The 14159-nt window shown below is 42.8% G+C and overlaps 1 protein-coding gene across 1 annotated transcript in view; it reads left to right on the forward strand.

Annotated features, from left to right (window-relative positions):
* ATG2A (autophagy related 2A) overlaps positions 1–14159 on the forward strand; it is a 2561659-nt gene that overhangs the window by 706691 nt on the left and 1840809 nt on the right. The window contains exon 16 of the mRNA XM_085625535.1: positions 7793–7895. Within this exon, the coding sequence (XP_085481661.1) occupies positions 7793–7895 (103 nt within the window). The remainder of the gene's footprint in view (positions 1–7792; positions 7896–14159) is intronic.

Here is a 14159-nt window from a genome sequence, read left to right on the forward strand (position 1 = left end):
CATCATAATTTTTGAACTTTTTTCTAACAAACTATATACATATATATATATACACACACATACAACAATTATATACACATTACAAGAGATACACATACAACAATCATATACAAATCACAAAGTGTAAACAACAATTCATAGGTTCCCTCCACCCGATTCGTCAAAAAGAAAGCGTTCACCTATTCCTTACAGGGAATACAGTTCGAGGTAGTCTTATCTACACAATCTGTTCTATTTTCTCCAGAACCTTAATCTAACGATTGTGCGAAAAATATATTTCCAAGCTTAATCAAATAATATCATCAGACTCCTCTTATCGTAATCTGTCGACGTGGACGCGTTTCAGCCTCCAAAAACATCTTGGCCTTCTCAGGACAAGGGTGAGGGAAACGACTTGTGGGAAACAATTCCGTGTGCCTTAAAATCCGGACCATGCTAGTCAATACTCATTATTCAGGGCGTATAACTCCAACTCATAAGCTGTTTGCATCCAACTAATGGAGAAGGCACTGAAGTCCACTAAAAAGTCACCACTTCGAGCTACAGGTACAATTCTCTTTACTTTCACAAGACTTCCATGGTGGTGTCTATCGCGGTTGTGTCATTCGTAGTAATGGCACAGAACCCGGTGTGATCCAAGCCTGGATCGTAACTGAGAAGAACGGGATACAGGCCTCAGAATTGCTGAGAGCACAGATCAATTTTAGAGACCTCGGGAACCCACCTCCTGTGTTACAGAAATCTTCGAAGTCCTCAGGAGCTCGGGAGATGCAAACCGGTCAGATGCGTTTCAGGTGCCTGCCATGCAAGGGAGTTACTCCTTTACTCCAAGGGAAATTCTTCAGTCATCCAGCGTCATGCAGATCGTCAAAGTACTTGGTTTCTGTAGCAGAGTTTAGTCCAGGTAAAATCTAAAGTCCTGTAGTCAGGGGTTCCTATTTTATACCCACGGTAGGGGTGGGACAAACTCTGGGGATCCATCTATGGGAGGGTCAGGACAGAGGGGTGGCTACACCCATGTCCTTTGTCCAGTTTCGTGCCAGAGCAGGAGCAAATGGCTCCTGCGACCGGTTTGAGCTGGACTATGCACAGGGACACCAAATGTGCCCCCAGTGCAGACATCAAAGCAATCTGAGTGCACCCACCCAGCCCCAATACACTAAAGCCTGTCTGGGAAGTGGTCACACCTCCCTGTGACAGGAAACCTATTGTCAGGCCTTCCGCTGCTCGAGTTTCATCCAGCAGCAGGAGGGCTGACCCATGTCTGGCAGCATCCATTTTGTGATGCCAGGGTCGAGAAAGCTGGTACCAGGTGTACTGGTGTGTCGCATATGTCCCTTTAGGAGGATGGAATCATACCTCCCACACCAGTTACTGGTGTGGAGGTATGATAGGTACCCCTGAGAGGCCTCTGGGGTACCTATGCCCTGGGTACATAGTATACCATATACTAGGGACTGATAATGGTACCCCAGTAAATACATTTAGAGGAGAAAGCAGCCAGGCTGGGGTCCTGGATACCAGGATCCCAGCCAGTCTAAGTCGAAAACAGTGAAACATCAGCAAAAAGTGAGGGTAACTATAAGAAGTAGATCCTAATCTCCTACAGGCCTATCCTCCAAAACGGCGAGTCCAGGATATTTAGACTATCATACTGATGTTTCAGCCTCTATCCTGGACTTCGGTGAGAATGACTCCAAGGCTGCTGGGCTTAATGGCCTCCTGCATCCTGCAAGTAACACATGACAGATGTCATATGCGGGCTCTGCAGTGGGACCTGAATTTCCAGTGGGCCCAGCATCAGGGATCTCTCCAATGTAGTCCATATCCCGGAGGGTACTGCACAGGATCTGCAGTGATGGCTCATGAACCGCGATTGGGTCAGAGACAGGTCCTTCCCCCAGCAGATCACACAGTAGTGACAGATGCGCCACGCCTGGGATCGGGCAGCCATCTGGGAGAGGTGGAGATCAGAGGACTCTGGTCTCTGGCGGAATCCGGACTCCACATCAAATTGCTGGAGCTCTGAGTGATTCACTTGGCATTGAAAGCTTCCCGTCTCTCAAGGGAAAGCTGGTTCAGGTGTTCACGGAGAACACCACAGCCATTTGCTACTGCAACAAACCCTGCAGGGTAGGGTCCTGGACCCTTTTGTCAGGAGGCCCTGATTCTCTGGGCATGACTGGAACAACAGGGCATACCCCTGATGGTTCAACACTTGGCAAGTTCTCTGAACGCCAGGGTGGACAAACTCAGCTATCGATGCCTAGTGGATCATAAATGGCGTCTCCATCCGAGTTGGCACAACGACTCTTTCAGAAATGGGGAGAGCCTTGGTTAGACCTGTTTGCCTCTGCCGCAAAAATGCAGTGTCAGCAATTTTGCACCCTGGAGTTTCCAAGGCGGCACTCGCTCGGCAACGCTTTTCGTCTCGAGTGGAGTTCAGGCCTCCTGTACGCCTTTCTGCCAATACCACTCCTGTCCAGAGTGCTTATGAAGATCAGGAGCGACTTGGCCCACGTCATTCTTGTGGCTCTGGACTGAGCACAGAGCGCCTGATATCCTAAGCGTCTGCAAATGAGCATCGATCCTCTGACCAGGCTGCCCCTTCGGGAGGGTCGCAGCAGCAAGGGAGGGCCCTCCAACCGAACCTGTCAACTCTACACCTTCTTGCATGGAGATTGAGCGACGGCAGTTGACAGCATTTGACCTTCCTCCCGAAGTCTGTGATGTGATTTTGGCAGCCAAACGTCCCTCTACCAAGACCATGTACGCCTGTCGGCGGCATAAATTTGTAAAATATTGGCCCTCTTTCTGCTTCCCTCACTCAAGTCCTTCTCTTTATTTTGACCCTGCCGAGCAGGGCTCTGCTCTGAGCACTCTTAAAAAGGGTACCTTTTGGCCTAGTCGGCCTTCTTTCATTTAAATCCCCTATTGTGAACAGATTTCTTAAGGGACTTCTACATATTTTCCCACCTGCCCCATATATCATGCCTCAGTGGAACCTTAATTTTGTTTCACCTTCCTGATGTGCGCTTTGTTGGAACCTCTGCACACCTGCCCCCTCCAGCTGCTTTCCATCAACACAGCCTTTTTAGATGCAATAACTTACTGCAGGAGCGTGAATGATTTGCAGGCTCTGTCATCCAAGCCACCTTACCTGACCATCTTCTGTAATACGTTGGTCCTTCGCCCTAGGGCCTCTTTCTTACCGAAAGTGATAACCCCATGCCACGTGGGGCAATCAGTCCCCTTGCCCACTTTCTATGCTCCTCCACACCTCTCTAAAGAAGAGGAGGAGCAACTCCTCAGTCTGGGCCTGACAAGAGCATTGTTGTTCTACCTTGACTGCACTAAAGAGTTTGTGTGGACAACAAACTGTTCTTGGGGTATGTTGGATCAAAGAAAGGTCTTGCGGTTCAGAAGAGATCTATCTCGAGATGAGTCATCCTCTGCATCAACATTTGCTATGCTCTGGCCAAGAAACAGCCTCCTGTAGGCTTCCGCCAAGGCTGCGACCATAGTGTTGCAACGTGGTGTTCTTGACATTTGTCAGGTAGCAACGTGGGCGCCACAACACACATTCCCTAAGCACTAATGCCTGGACAGTCAAATCCGCAGGGATGGCTTCTTTGGCCTCTCTGTCCTGCAGGATTTCCTGCTCTAAACTTGTTCACAGTCTCTCCTCTGGGTATTGCTTAGGTATCTATTCTTAGGGAAGGAATCTGCGGCTAGATGGGTCTATCAGAAGTACAAGTTACTTACCTTTGGTAAAGCTTTATCTGGTAGAGACATAATTTAGCCTCAGATTTCTTACCAACCCACCCTTCCTCCCTGCACTGTGAGCAGGATTTTAGGGACAGGGCTGATCCCTTTCAGGGCCCTAGTTTTTCTAAACGCACCACTGTCAGTGGATTTCATGGCTTCGTGCTCCTGGCGTGGAACGTTGTGAAAAGTAACTGACGTCAGCGCACCAATGCCATGCGGAGCTGACCAACGCCACCTACCAACGCAAGGGTGTTGCTAGAGCAAAAGTCTTCTGGATGCAGCCTGACGCTTGGGATATTCTAAGGTAAGGAATCTGCGGCTAGGTATGTTACTACCAGATAAGGTGTTACCGAAGGCAAGTTACTTTTCCTTTAATGCTCAGTTATTTTTTTATTCGACAATCTTAGCAATTTTTTTTATTAATCTTATTTTTATATTAAACAAGTTAACCAGAGTCATTAGTCCTACCCACTAGTCGATGTAAAACAATCGTTTGCTGTTATAATAATATTGCATCTGAAAACAGGGGTCTTTTTTATAAAGGAGATATTAGCTTTTCTAAAGTTTTAGGATTTATTGTAATTAGGCTTTCCACTTTTCGGTTTCTATTTTTGGTATATTCTGGTGTTTTTTCCTGTGTTTTCCAGTGATTTCAATACATTAAAAAACAGTGGTTATCAGTGGTTACACAATTTTCGCGCCATTAAAAACAATAGAAACTGTGTTTTTTTCTGTTTTTGTGGAGCATTTTGCTTTTATTATTGCTTTCTTTCTGCACTTGTAGTGCATTGTGTATAGACAGTTTACGTACAGTGTATATGAGGTCCAAATACATTTCTACAAATCAAACGTATTGTAGTACACCATACAATACTTCTTCAGTGAGTCTTCGGTCAGGCATGCTCGCTCTTTCTTTCCATTGTAAACTTTTATCTGTGAAAAGGCCCCTTTCACAACATTGGCCCTCAAGATGGGCAACACCAAAACTGCCAGCACATGATTTGCTATCTCTGGTCGCTGACATAGCTTCTCAAGTCAATACTGTCCTGGCTATGGGACAGGCATCTTCTTCTTCGCAGGGTCTTAGAGCAGGAGACAGGCCGGTAGGGCTGGGGCCAAACCAGTAATCATCTTCCTGGCTCGATGAAGGTTCCAGGGTGCCCCTAAATACTGAATTTAGGGGCGTTACAGGTTCTGGCAGGTAGTAGCCAATAGACAACTTTGCCTTTAGGGTGATTGCACCCTTTGTATGTCCCCTCCCTTTGGGGATGGGCATCCCCTAACCTGACTGGCTAAAATCCTTCCATCAAAGATCGAGGATTTATGAAGGAGGGGGCTCTTCAGCTCTAGACACCTTAGGGGTGGTCCTAGCTGAGAGTGGACAAATCTCACCTGACTGCTGTTCCTGCTAGGGGGTAGGTTTGAAGCACCTCCACCCAAGCAGGCTTTGTTTCTGACCCACGAGAGCACAATGGCTCTCATCTCAGGGGGTCAGAAACATGTCTGTGTGTGGCAGGCTGGTGCAGACCAGTCAGCTGCACACTAGTGGGTTGGTCGTTTTTCAGGGGGGATCTCGTAGATGCCCTCTGAGTTCATTTTACAATAAATCTAACACTGGCATCAGTGTGGGTTTATTGTGCTGAGAGGTGTGGTACCAACTTCTTAGATTTCAGTAAAGCCAGCATGGATCTGTGGGGTTCTTAATGACAAGCTCCTAGCCCATGTAATTAATATGGCTTCAATGCACTAACAATGTCTAAGAATGGAATTAGACATGGTGGCATATTGCTCATGTAGCTGTGCCCTCACCTGTGGTATAGTGCCTTAGGGCTGTGAGGCCTGCTAGAGGGGTGACTTACCTATGCCACAGGAAGTGTTTGTGGCCATGGCACTTATTGGTGTGCCAATTGTGGAAAGAAAGATACAGTTTTGGGAAAGAGTACAGGCCCAGGAAACCTGATTGGCAGATACCCAGGGCACATTTAGTAAAAGTGCATCGGAAATCTGGCAAAAAGTGTGGTGGTGGGGGGGGGGGGGGTAACTGCAACAGAAACCCACTTTCGTACAAGAACTTTTTCAAAGTCTGTGGGAAATTCCTCTTTACAGAAGGGATCTAGAACTTGTGCAGAGTAGAAAAAGTGAGGCTTTATTGACTTAAAATGCCATGGTTGGTGATGGACATTTCTGTGCTTCATTGCAAGCCATTTCTCATGCATTGTCAAATAACATTTCCTGACTTGCTTCTCAACATTCTTTGCTTACCAGGTGGCAAGCATGCTAACATGGAACATGTTGTAGAGCAAAAGTCACTAAAAGTGTCACCCAGCCTACTTTCAAGTAGATGTTTCACATCTACACTGATTAAGCTGAACACTTTGTAGACAAGGGCAACACCAAGACACTACCTAAAGTACTATAATGTGGTGGCATCAAAGGAGTATGTTAAAATATCTGAAAATTAGCTTAACACTTTGTACACACATACCAGCATCAGACATGTTTTTACACGAAAAATACCATATTTCACCATGTACAATATCAGCTATTTCATCTATGTGATTAAATAAGGATGGAACCCAACTTTTGAACAACAGCTGAGTATAACATAAATATACAGTGCAAAAAGTACTTTCATACACTGGCATAAAAGGAGTATATCATAACATAATGATAATACCTAATGACCATGACAGCCAATTATATCATACTTTCCAGGCACTTTAACAAAATGCCAGTATGTTCCCACTTACAAAAAGTATTGTACAAATTTTATTTATTTTCAATGTTACTTCTAAGTCGCACAATCATACACATTTGTATATATTTATAAATATATTCTGTCTCAGTCATATCTAATTTCCACATTTCACAAACTCATGAACATGCACAGTCTTATTCACATCTCTTTTTCATCTTTTCCTTTGCTTGTCTCCCTCGCTCTCTTTATCTCTTGCCCCTACACCAAAGGTGGAGTTTTGTTAGACCGGTAATCTCCAGTTGAGATTTTTGTGTGTTTAAAAAAAAAATATATATATATATTTCATTAAATCTCATCTAAATTTCCACAAAAGTAACACAAAATCACTAGTGATATAGATTAGATAATGATGTACAAATTTGGGCTCCAGAGGCTGAGACTATAAGGTATTCAGTATAAAGGTGAAATAATATACCATTTGTAACAGTATTAATAACAATCAGATTATATAATTGGCCCAAATATCTTATGTCAGTGGTTGTAGGGTATCCTATATATAACACTAGGCAATGTTTATGTTTAGAAATAGTGACAAAATGTGCATAATGAAAGTACCTCCTTGATAAAAGAAGAAAAAACGAGTAGGAAGAAAGGTGACAGAGGAGGCCAGAAATGGGGGAGGTGGCGTTATATACAGGTCGGGTTATGACATGGGGATGGACTGGTGTATCACCAGCTTAAGTTAAGTTTGTAGAGAACAAGTCCAAGTTAGGGGATGGATTTTGTAAGAAGTTGTCAAGCATACTCCATATCATCTGTGGTATTTGTAGATTTTCTGGAAGCTTAGCTTGTGCACTGTGTGCTTCTGAGATATGTTACCCAAGCCCACCAGGTATGGAATGATATATGGTCAGCAGATTTCCATGCTATGGGAATGCCTTCAATTGCAATGGTTTATAAAAGGTCCAGAAGTGCAAGGCCTGAGTTTGAGAGAGGTAGTATGGGTGGCACTTGTGGGTCTAGTATAGTGTGAGGCAGTCCAAATCAATTGATTTTTATTGAAGATTCTATTGAGATGGGTCGCAATCTTCTTCCCATAAGTCCAGCATAAGGTTGTATCTAGTAGTTTTAATTTAAATAGCTTATCCAGTGTCCAGGAGAATAGCTGTGTCAAGAAATGTTTGGTCTGTCTAAGTAATGAGTTAGTTTTATTTTGGAGTGCTTGAGAGTAAACTTTGGTCCTGAAGGATTTTTTACAGGTTTAAGTGCAGCTTCTGTAGAATGTGATCTTTTCTTCAACATGACTGTGGTCTGCACTCCTTTTAGGTCTATACGATGATGGAGTGAAGACTGCAGTTTCTTGTATCCGAATCAGCAAAGCTCTTGACCTGTCATCAAAATCCGGGGGGAAAAAATATATTTTTCCAAGGTAAGTCTTCTTCTACCTCTCTTTTTCAGAGCATCTAACATGAGTCTTTGTGTATACGGTCTAATATAATTTAATAAAACGCAACATCTCTAAAAAGGAGAAATCCTTGTTTAGTGAACAATACATGCAGAGCTTTACAAAACACATCAATGTATCACACTCTCCCCTGCATCACAGTCCTTTCTTTTGTCCCATCTTAATTAAAGGGTAGTTGTTGTTTTGGAGCTATTACTACCACGATGAAACTCTGAAGCCCTTGGCATGCAAGTGCTTGGTTGGAAGAATGTGGATTCATTTATAGCACCACCTATTTGGGGGTAATTATGTGGTGCACAATGTCAAAGGCTATGCTCTAATTGTGTTACTTCTCACTGTACTGTGGCACCTAGTACAGTGAAGAGGAATGAGATTTAAGAGGCTCAGAATTCTGAAATGTTTGTTTCGAAAAGGTTAGGGACTGGAGCGTGCCTTGTGTTGTGCATGATTTTCGATGCAAGCATGTGTATTTCCCCTGAAGGGTGGATTTGAGCTAAGGTGCATGAGAGCTGATTGCACATATGCTCTTACTTACCAAGGTTAAATAAGATTTGGTTCTAGTCGTAGGGTGACTTTGACCTGTTGTTCTGTGCTACCTATTCAATCCTTGTTATGGCAAGAGTTTCTTTCTGGTGGTTGCTGTAGACTTCATCACCTGCTGGGAATGGGCTAGGTTTTCTGCATTCCTGCTCAGTCCAAGCGATCTTATGTGTTTCTTTACTTTTCCAACAAAGAGTTTCGTGTTTTTGTTGATGGTACAGTCAGTTAGCATCAACCTCCTAATTTATCGCAATTTAGACTTTTCAAACCATGTATGTTTGGGGCACCCTCAAAACCACTTATTAGGGAGGGGTGGTACTAGTGTAGGGCCTTCGTCTTGATAAGCAAATGGGAAATAGACCATCCATTGTGCTGGTATCTGGTTTGGTGGACCTCAAAGATACACGGGGCTAAGTGTTGTGATTAATGGAACTGCAGCCAGATACACTAGTACTTGATGCAGATTGACGGCTAAGAGTCAGAATAAGACGTTAACGGCTTGTCCCTTTAAATTTGTATGTAATAGATCACAAAGTCCTATTGATGTAATAGATGTTGTACATTTGATTTTTTTATTATGACCTCACTTTCACAAGCACTATGCCAATTTCACCTTGTAGAACGCCAATATATTATATTTACTTTGGCTCATATTTTTTAATATAGTGTGTTTTGGCTAATTGGTGTGTTTTTGTAAGTCACTACATAACCTGTTTAGGAGATTCTCCGATACCTTAACAAATACCAAAAAAGTTATTGTTAATAGGTTTTCCTGGCAGCATCGTTTTGATTCATCAATGGTAAAAGCAAGCATGTAGCACGTTACACCACACACACATCACACTTTCACATTATCCAGCTTTCTTCGGCCTTTGGGGGTGCAATACATGTTGTGCAAAACTTATAATGTGTCAGGCAGTGCATTCTATGTAATAAGTGAAGGTTCCTGTTAATGTTGTACTTTGGGTTGCATAATTGCTTGAGGTCATTTGAAGTTTCCTGGTAGAACATTTGGCTATGGTGATGCAGTCATAATAGTGGAGTCTTATTATCCTTTTATGGATAATTTGTTGAACCTGTTGAGTCATCGGAGATAGGTTTTGTTATGATGGGGCTTAGATTTTTCCTTGATTTGGAGTAGGGTGTTTTTCTTGTTTTTTCTCCATTATCTGATGATTGGGTGTCAGGTCAATAGTTTGGTTGTGTGAATGTCTTTTGTTGAATCTTTTTGTGGAAGCCTTCTGAGAGCCATTTGCAGAGCTGATTCGCTTCTGTTATTTGAACAGGACGTGAGATTGCCTAGAGATGATTCACATGCAGAGAGGTTGAGTTTGTTTCTACTGATGACGATCCTGTTGATCACTATTGACAGTGTGTCAATTAAATTCAAAATACTTTATTCGATCTAAAAAGCATATAGATCGTAGAAGGACACAGCACAGTTTTCAATAAAATATCGTACACAGGAAGCAGTAAACGATAATTTGTATAGTGTTTACAAAAGAACATAAAATGTAGATCAGTTTGAGATGAAACTCCCATCACATTTGCAGGGAGGCAAAGCTTGCTGCGAGTAGATAACCAGATGGATAGCCCAACATGCAGGAGATAAGATTTACTCTAAATCTCAACAATACAAAAAGGTACTGGGGGTTTGTTACAAAAGACAGATATGAGGCTGTCCCCTCAGGAGTAACAGGTATGTTCAAATAAGTTAAAACCATTCTTTTTTAAATAATATATACATATCTTTCTCGTTCCATTTTCTTAAGAATTGTATTTTTAGTCATTTTTTTAGATATAGACCCACTTGTTGAAGGGGTCTCTAAAAAATGTTGCAAGCCTAAAGTGGTAAAAGTATGTTGAACATACGAGATCCATGGGATTTTATACGTGTTGTCAAGCAAGAGACAGTCCCGAATGATATTTTGAGTCAATTATAATGTTTCCCTTCTCCATGATGAGTGCCACAACAAGATTGGTGCTAGGCGAATCGGATCAGCTATAAATAGTATGTCTAACTCACGATGCCAGTTAAAAGAAGAACAGCTTCTGGGGAGGGCCACTCATTTTTTCAGAAAGGTATCTTTTATCAATTGAAGTGACTCAGGATTTGTGAATCCCCATACTCCTGCTACATATGTTGCAACAGAGATATAGTTAGCCCTATATATCTCCTTTATTACATCCAGTGGTTTGGAGCCTAATTTTTTAGTAAAACTAAAAATTGCATTAATGCTTTTTTCTAAAAACAAGCTTCTATTTACAACCATATTTAATATTCCAAGATGCAGTTTTATTAAGCAATTTTCCCAAACACGAAAAGGTGTCTATTTGTTCAATTTTAAGACCATCTACATGAAAAACAGGGATTTTCTTTGCCCGTTGACCAGCCACTAACACAAAGGATTTGGCCTCATTTACATAGAGGTCCAGCTTTTCCATAATTATTGCATACTCTGTTATCGGTTCCTGCTGTGCCATACCAGTCCTGGCAATTAGCACTGCGCCATCCGCATAAATGAGTATGGGAATGCGGGTCTCATTTATCGTAGGGACATCTAGGGTGGAATCTAGCAAAGGTGCCTCCACTCCATTCGTGTATAAGGAAAATAGAAAGGGGGCCAGGACGCATCACTGTCTGACCCCTCTTTCAATCCTGAACCACCTAGTACATTCCCCCTTATTTCCATATCGTACACAAGCTGTAACCTGTGGATACAGTTGTCTTATAAAGGCGATAATGGCTTTTTCAATACTCATTTCTTCCATGAATAAGCCGTAATTGGAGGCGGGAAATGCAATCAAAGGCTGCTGACAAATCCATAAGTGTCATATAGAGCGTTCCCCTTTTGGCTATGCAGTATTTGGAGGTAATCCGATGTAAATTTAGGCATTGATCCATTGTTCCTTTTATGTTTTTTAAAGCCATATTGCACAGGGATCAAGATATTTCTCTGACTGGCCCATTCCTCTAATCTGTTTAATAGGACACGTCCCATTAATTTGGCAGAGCCATTTATCAGAGAGATAGGACGATAATTTTTGGGAATTGATCTATCACCATTTATATATATTTTGGGACTGTAATTGAATTAGACCAGGATTCTGGTGGCCCCACCCTGGCTATTGCATTAAAAACATTGGTTAAAAATGGACACCACAGATCTGTTTTTTCAACAAAAAAATCAATAGGTACACCATCCGGTCCAGGAGCCTTATTCCTGTTACACTGTTCTATGGCCTCTCAATTCTCAAATTCTTCAAACAATAAAAAAAAAGTGTTTAATGTTAGTAGAGGATCTCCCGGATGAGGTTCCAGCTCACCGATAGTAAGACCAAAGATGTTTTGAAAATGTTCAACCCAGGTGTCTTCGTCCACATGGGTCTCAAGAGTGGGGTCTGAGTTATTTGCCAAGAATGGAGAGTTAATTACGGCCCAAAACTCTTTTAAATTGTTTGTGACTGCAGCCTGTTTAAGGTGTTCCCAGGCCTCCTCTTTTAGTACTTTTTGGCTACTCTTTCTGGCCTCTTTGTACTGTTTGTGAAGGGAACTAACCAATGATTGATCCCTAGGAGTTAGCTTAATGGCTTTGTGGAGGTTAGATAGAGGTTTAGTACAGGTTAGATCAAACCAGCCTCATCTAGAGGAGATGCAAGTAGGGGTATTATTTACAAGGTTGGATTTCACCTCCTTCATAATAAGTTAAAAAGCTGCCACCACAGTTGTTTGGGGATAGTCTAAATTTAAACAAACCATTATTTCAGAGTATCTATTATTAACCACCAAAGGGACCGCTTTTTCTTTATCGATTTTGCCCCATTTAAGAGATATCCCATTTTTTCCCCTATATACAGCTGTGGAATACAGCTAGTATCCATAGCGTTTAATTTTTTTCCATTTCAGTTTACACACTAATGCTGTATGATCACTAAAGTGTGAAGGATACATTTGTATATCTCTAAAGAGGACTTTGGTGGCATTGAGACTATTGTGTAGTTAATGGTGGTCCCCTGCAAGTTGGTTACAAATGTTTTATGTAACATGCCTGTGTTGATATCCAATGGATTGATAATTTCTAAATTCCTTGAAATAAGCAACCTATTAAGTGCTTGGCCGTAATCATTATGTGTGAAGCGAGGTATCACTTCTCCTTCCTCATTTATTAGATCACACACTGATTTTATCATATTGTGACAACTATGTGCATTAAAATGACCCACCCATAAGATGTTTACAATACTATTGTAGTCTCTAGTGTATGCTTCAATTGCTTTTTCCACTACATCTAGGATTCTTGACTTCTCTATTGTAAAATTATTATTGTAATAGTTAATTAAAAGAATGATGGTACCTTCCGGGGTTTTGATCAGCTAGAAGTTATAGTATAGGGAATCAATATGGGAAGCTAATATCTTGAAATTTAATGTATTTCTTACCAGTGTCAAGATACCTCCACTTGCACTTCCGGCTCTGGACGGGAGGGCTGGCGTAAAATGCGATCGAAAGCCGTCTAAATGGACCGAACCTGTTTCCGATGTCTCTTGTAGACATAGTAAATCCTATTTATTAATAAGTTCTATCTAGTTTTTATCTGCTAGTTTATGTCTTAACCCAGCTTTATTCCAACTAATTACATTCAGCCACCCAGTTCCCACTTCGGATATCTGGGGGAGCGATGGAGAGATACTAGCGGGTGCCTGTTGTATGTCTATCATCATGCTATCCTCCCTTTGTCAATGGCAAGAGTTCAGGCAGTCTGGAGTTGCACATCGATTATTAATCTGTATCGAGGGGGTTTATCTGTGGTTCATAAAGCAGCCCTGCTATTGCCTGGAAGGGTGTTAATTTGTCCCTAAATTCCTATTGGTTTACCTTTCTGTTATCTGAAAGAAACAGTTAGTTATAGATTCCTTACCTTAGAATCTCCCCCAGGCGTCAGACTGGATCCGTAAAAAATTTCGGCAGCAGTACCTCTGCATGTAGGAAGGTGGCCTCGGTCGACTTCGCGTTCGTCATCGGCATTGTGGTCGCCGGGATGATGTTGTGGTATCAACATAGATGCCGCCCTCGCACGCTGACGTCAGTTCTTTCTTTTTTTGCACCAACAAGTGCAGATCCGGAGCGCTACCCCCAGTCAATTATTGACTGAACGTTTTTCTTGACTTTTGTCGACTTCGTTGTTGTTGAGTCCATCGACTGCTGGTGCACGAGGGATGCCCGGCCTTAAGGCTTGCGGTTCCTGGAACCGACTCATGTCGGTGACGGATCCGCACCGCATGTGCCTCTACTGCCTGGAGCGCGACCCCGACCCAAAGTCGTGCTCCGACTGCCGAACCATGGCCATGAAGTCTTTGCGGGAGCGGTCCCGAAAGCTACTCGAGGCCTGGCAGTCGGCTCCGTGCCGCTCGAGGTCCCAGTCGCAGATGAGGTCGAGGGACTGGTCGCAGAGCCAACACCATTCTTCGTCGAAGTCTTCACACTGCGGGTCAGGTAAGTCAAAGCACAAAAAGAAGTCGAAGAAGCATCATCACTGTAAGACTTCTCCCTGTCCGTTGGCCGATTCAACGAAGGATGCGGGTGGTGCCCCTCCCGCGGCTCCACGTGCAGAGCCTGCTGGATCGACTTCGGGTTTCCCTCCCTTTCCCGGACCCGGTGCGACCCCTGCCCAGCTTCGGAGTTTCTAC

This window comes from Triturus cristatus, chromosome 9 (genome assembly GCF_964204655.1).
Source record: "Triturus cristatus chromosome 9, aTriCri1.1, whole genome shotgun sequence".
Lineage (NCBI taxonomy): Eukaryota > Metazoa > Chordata > Amphibia > Caudata > Salamandridae > Triturus > Triturus cristatus.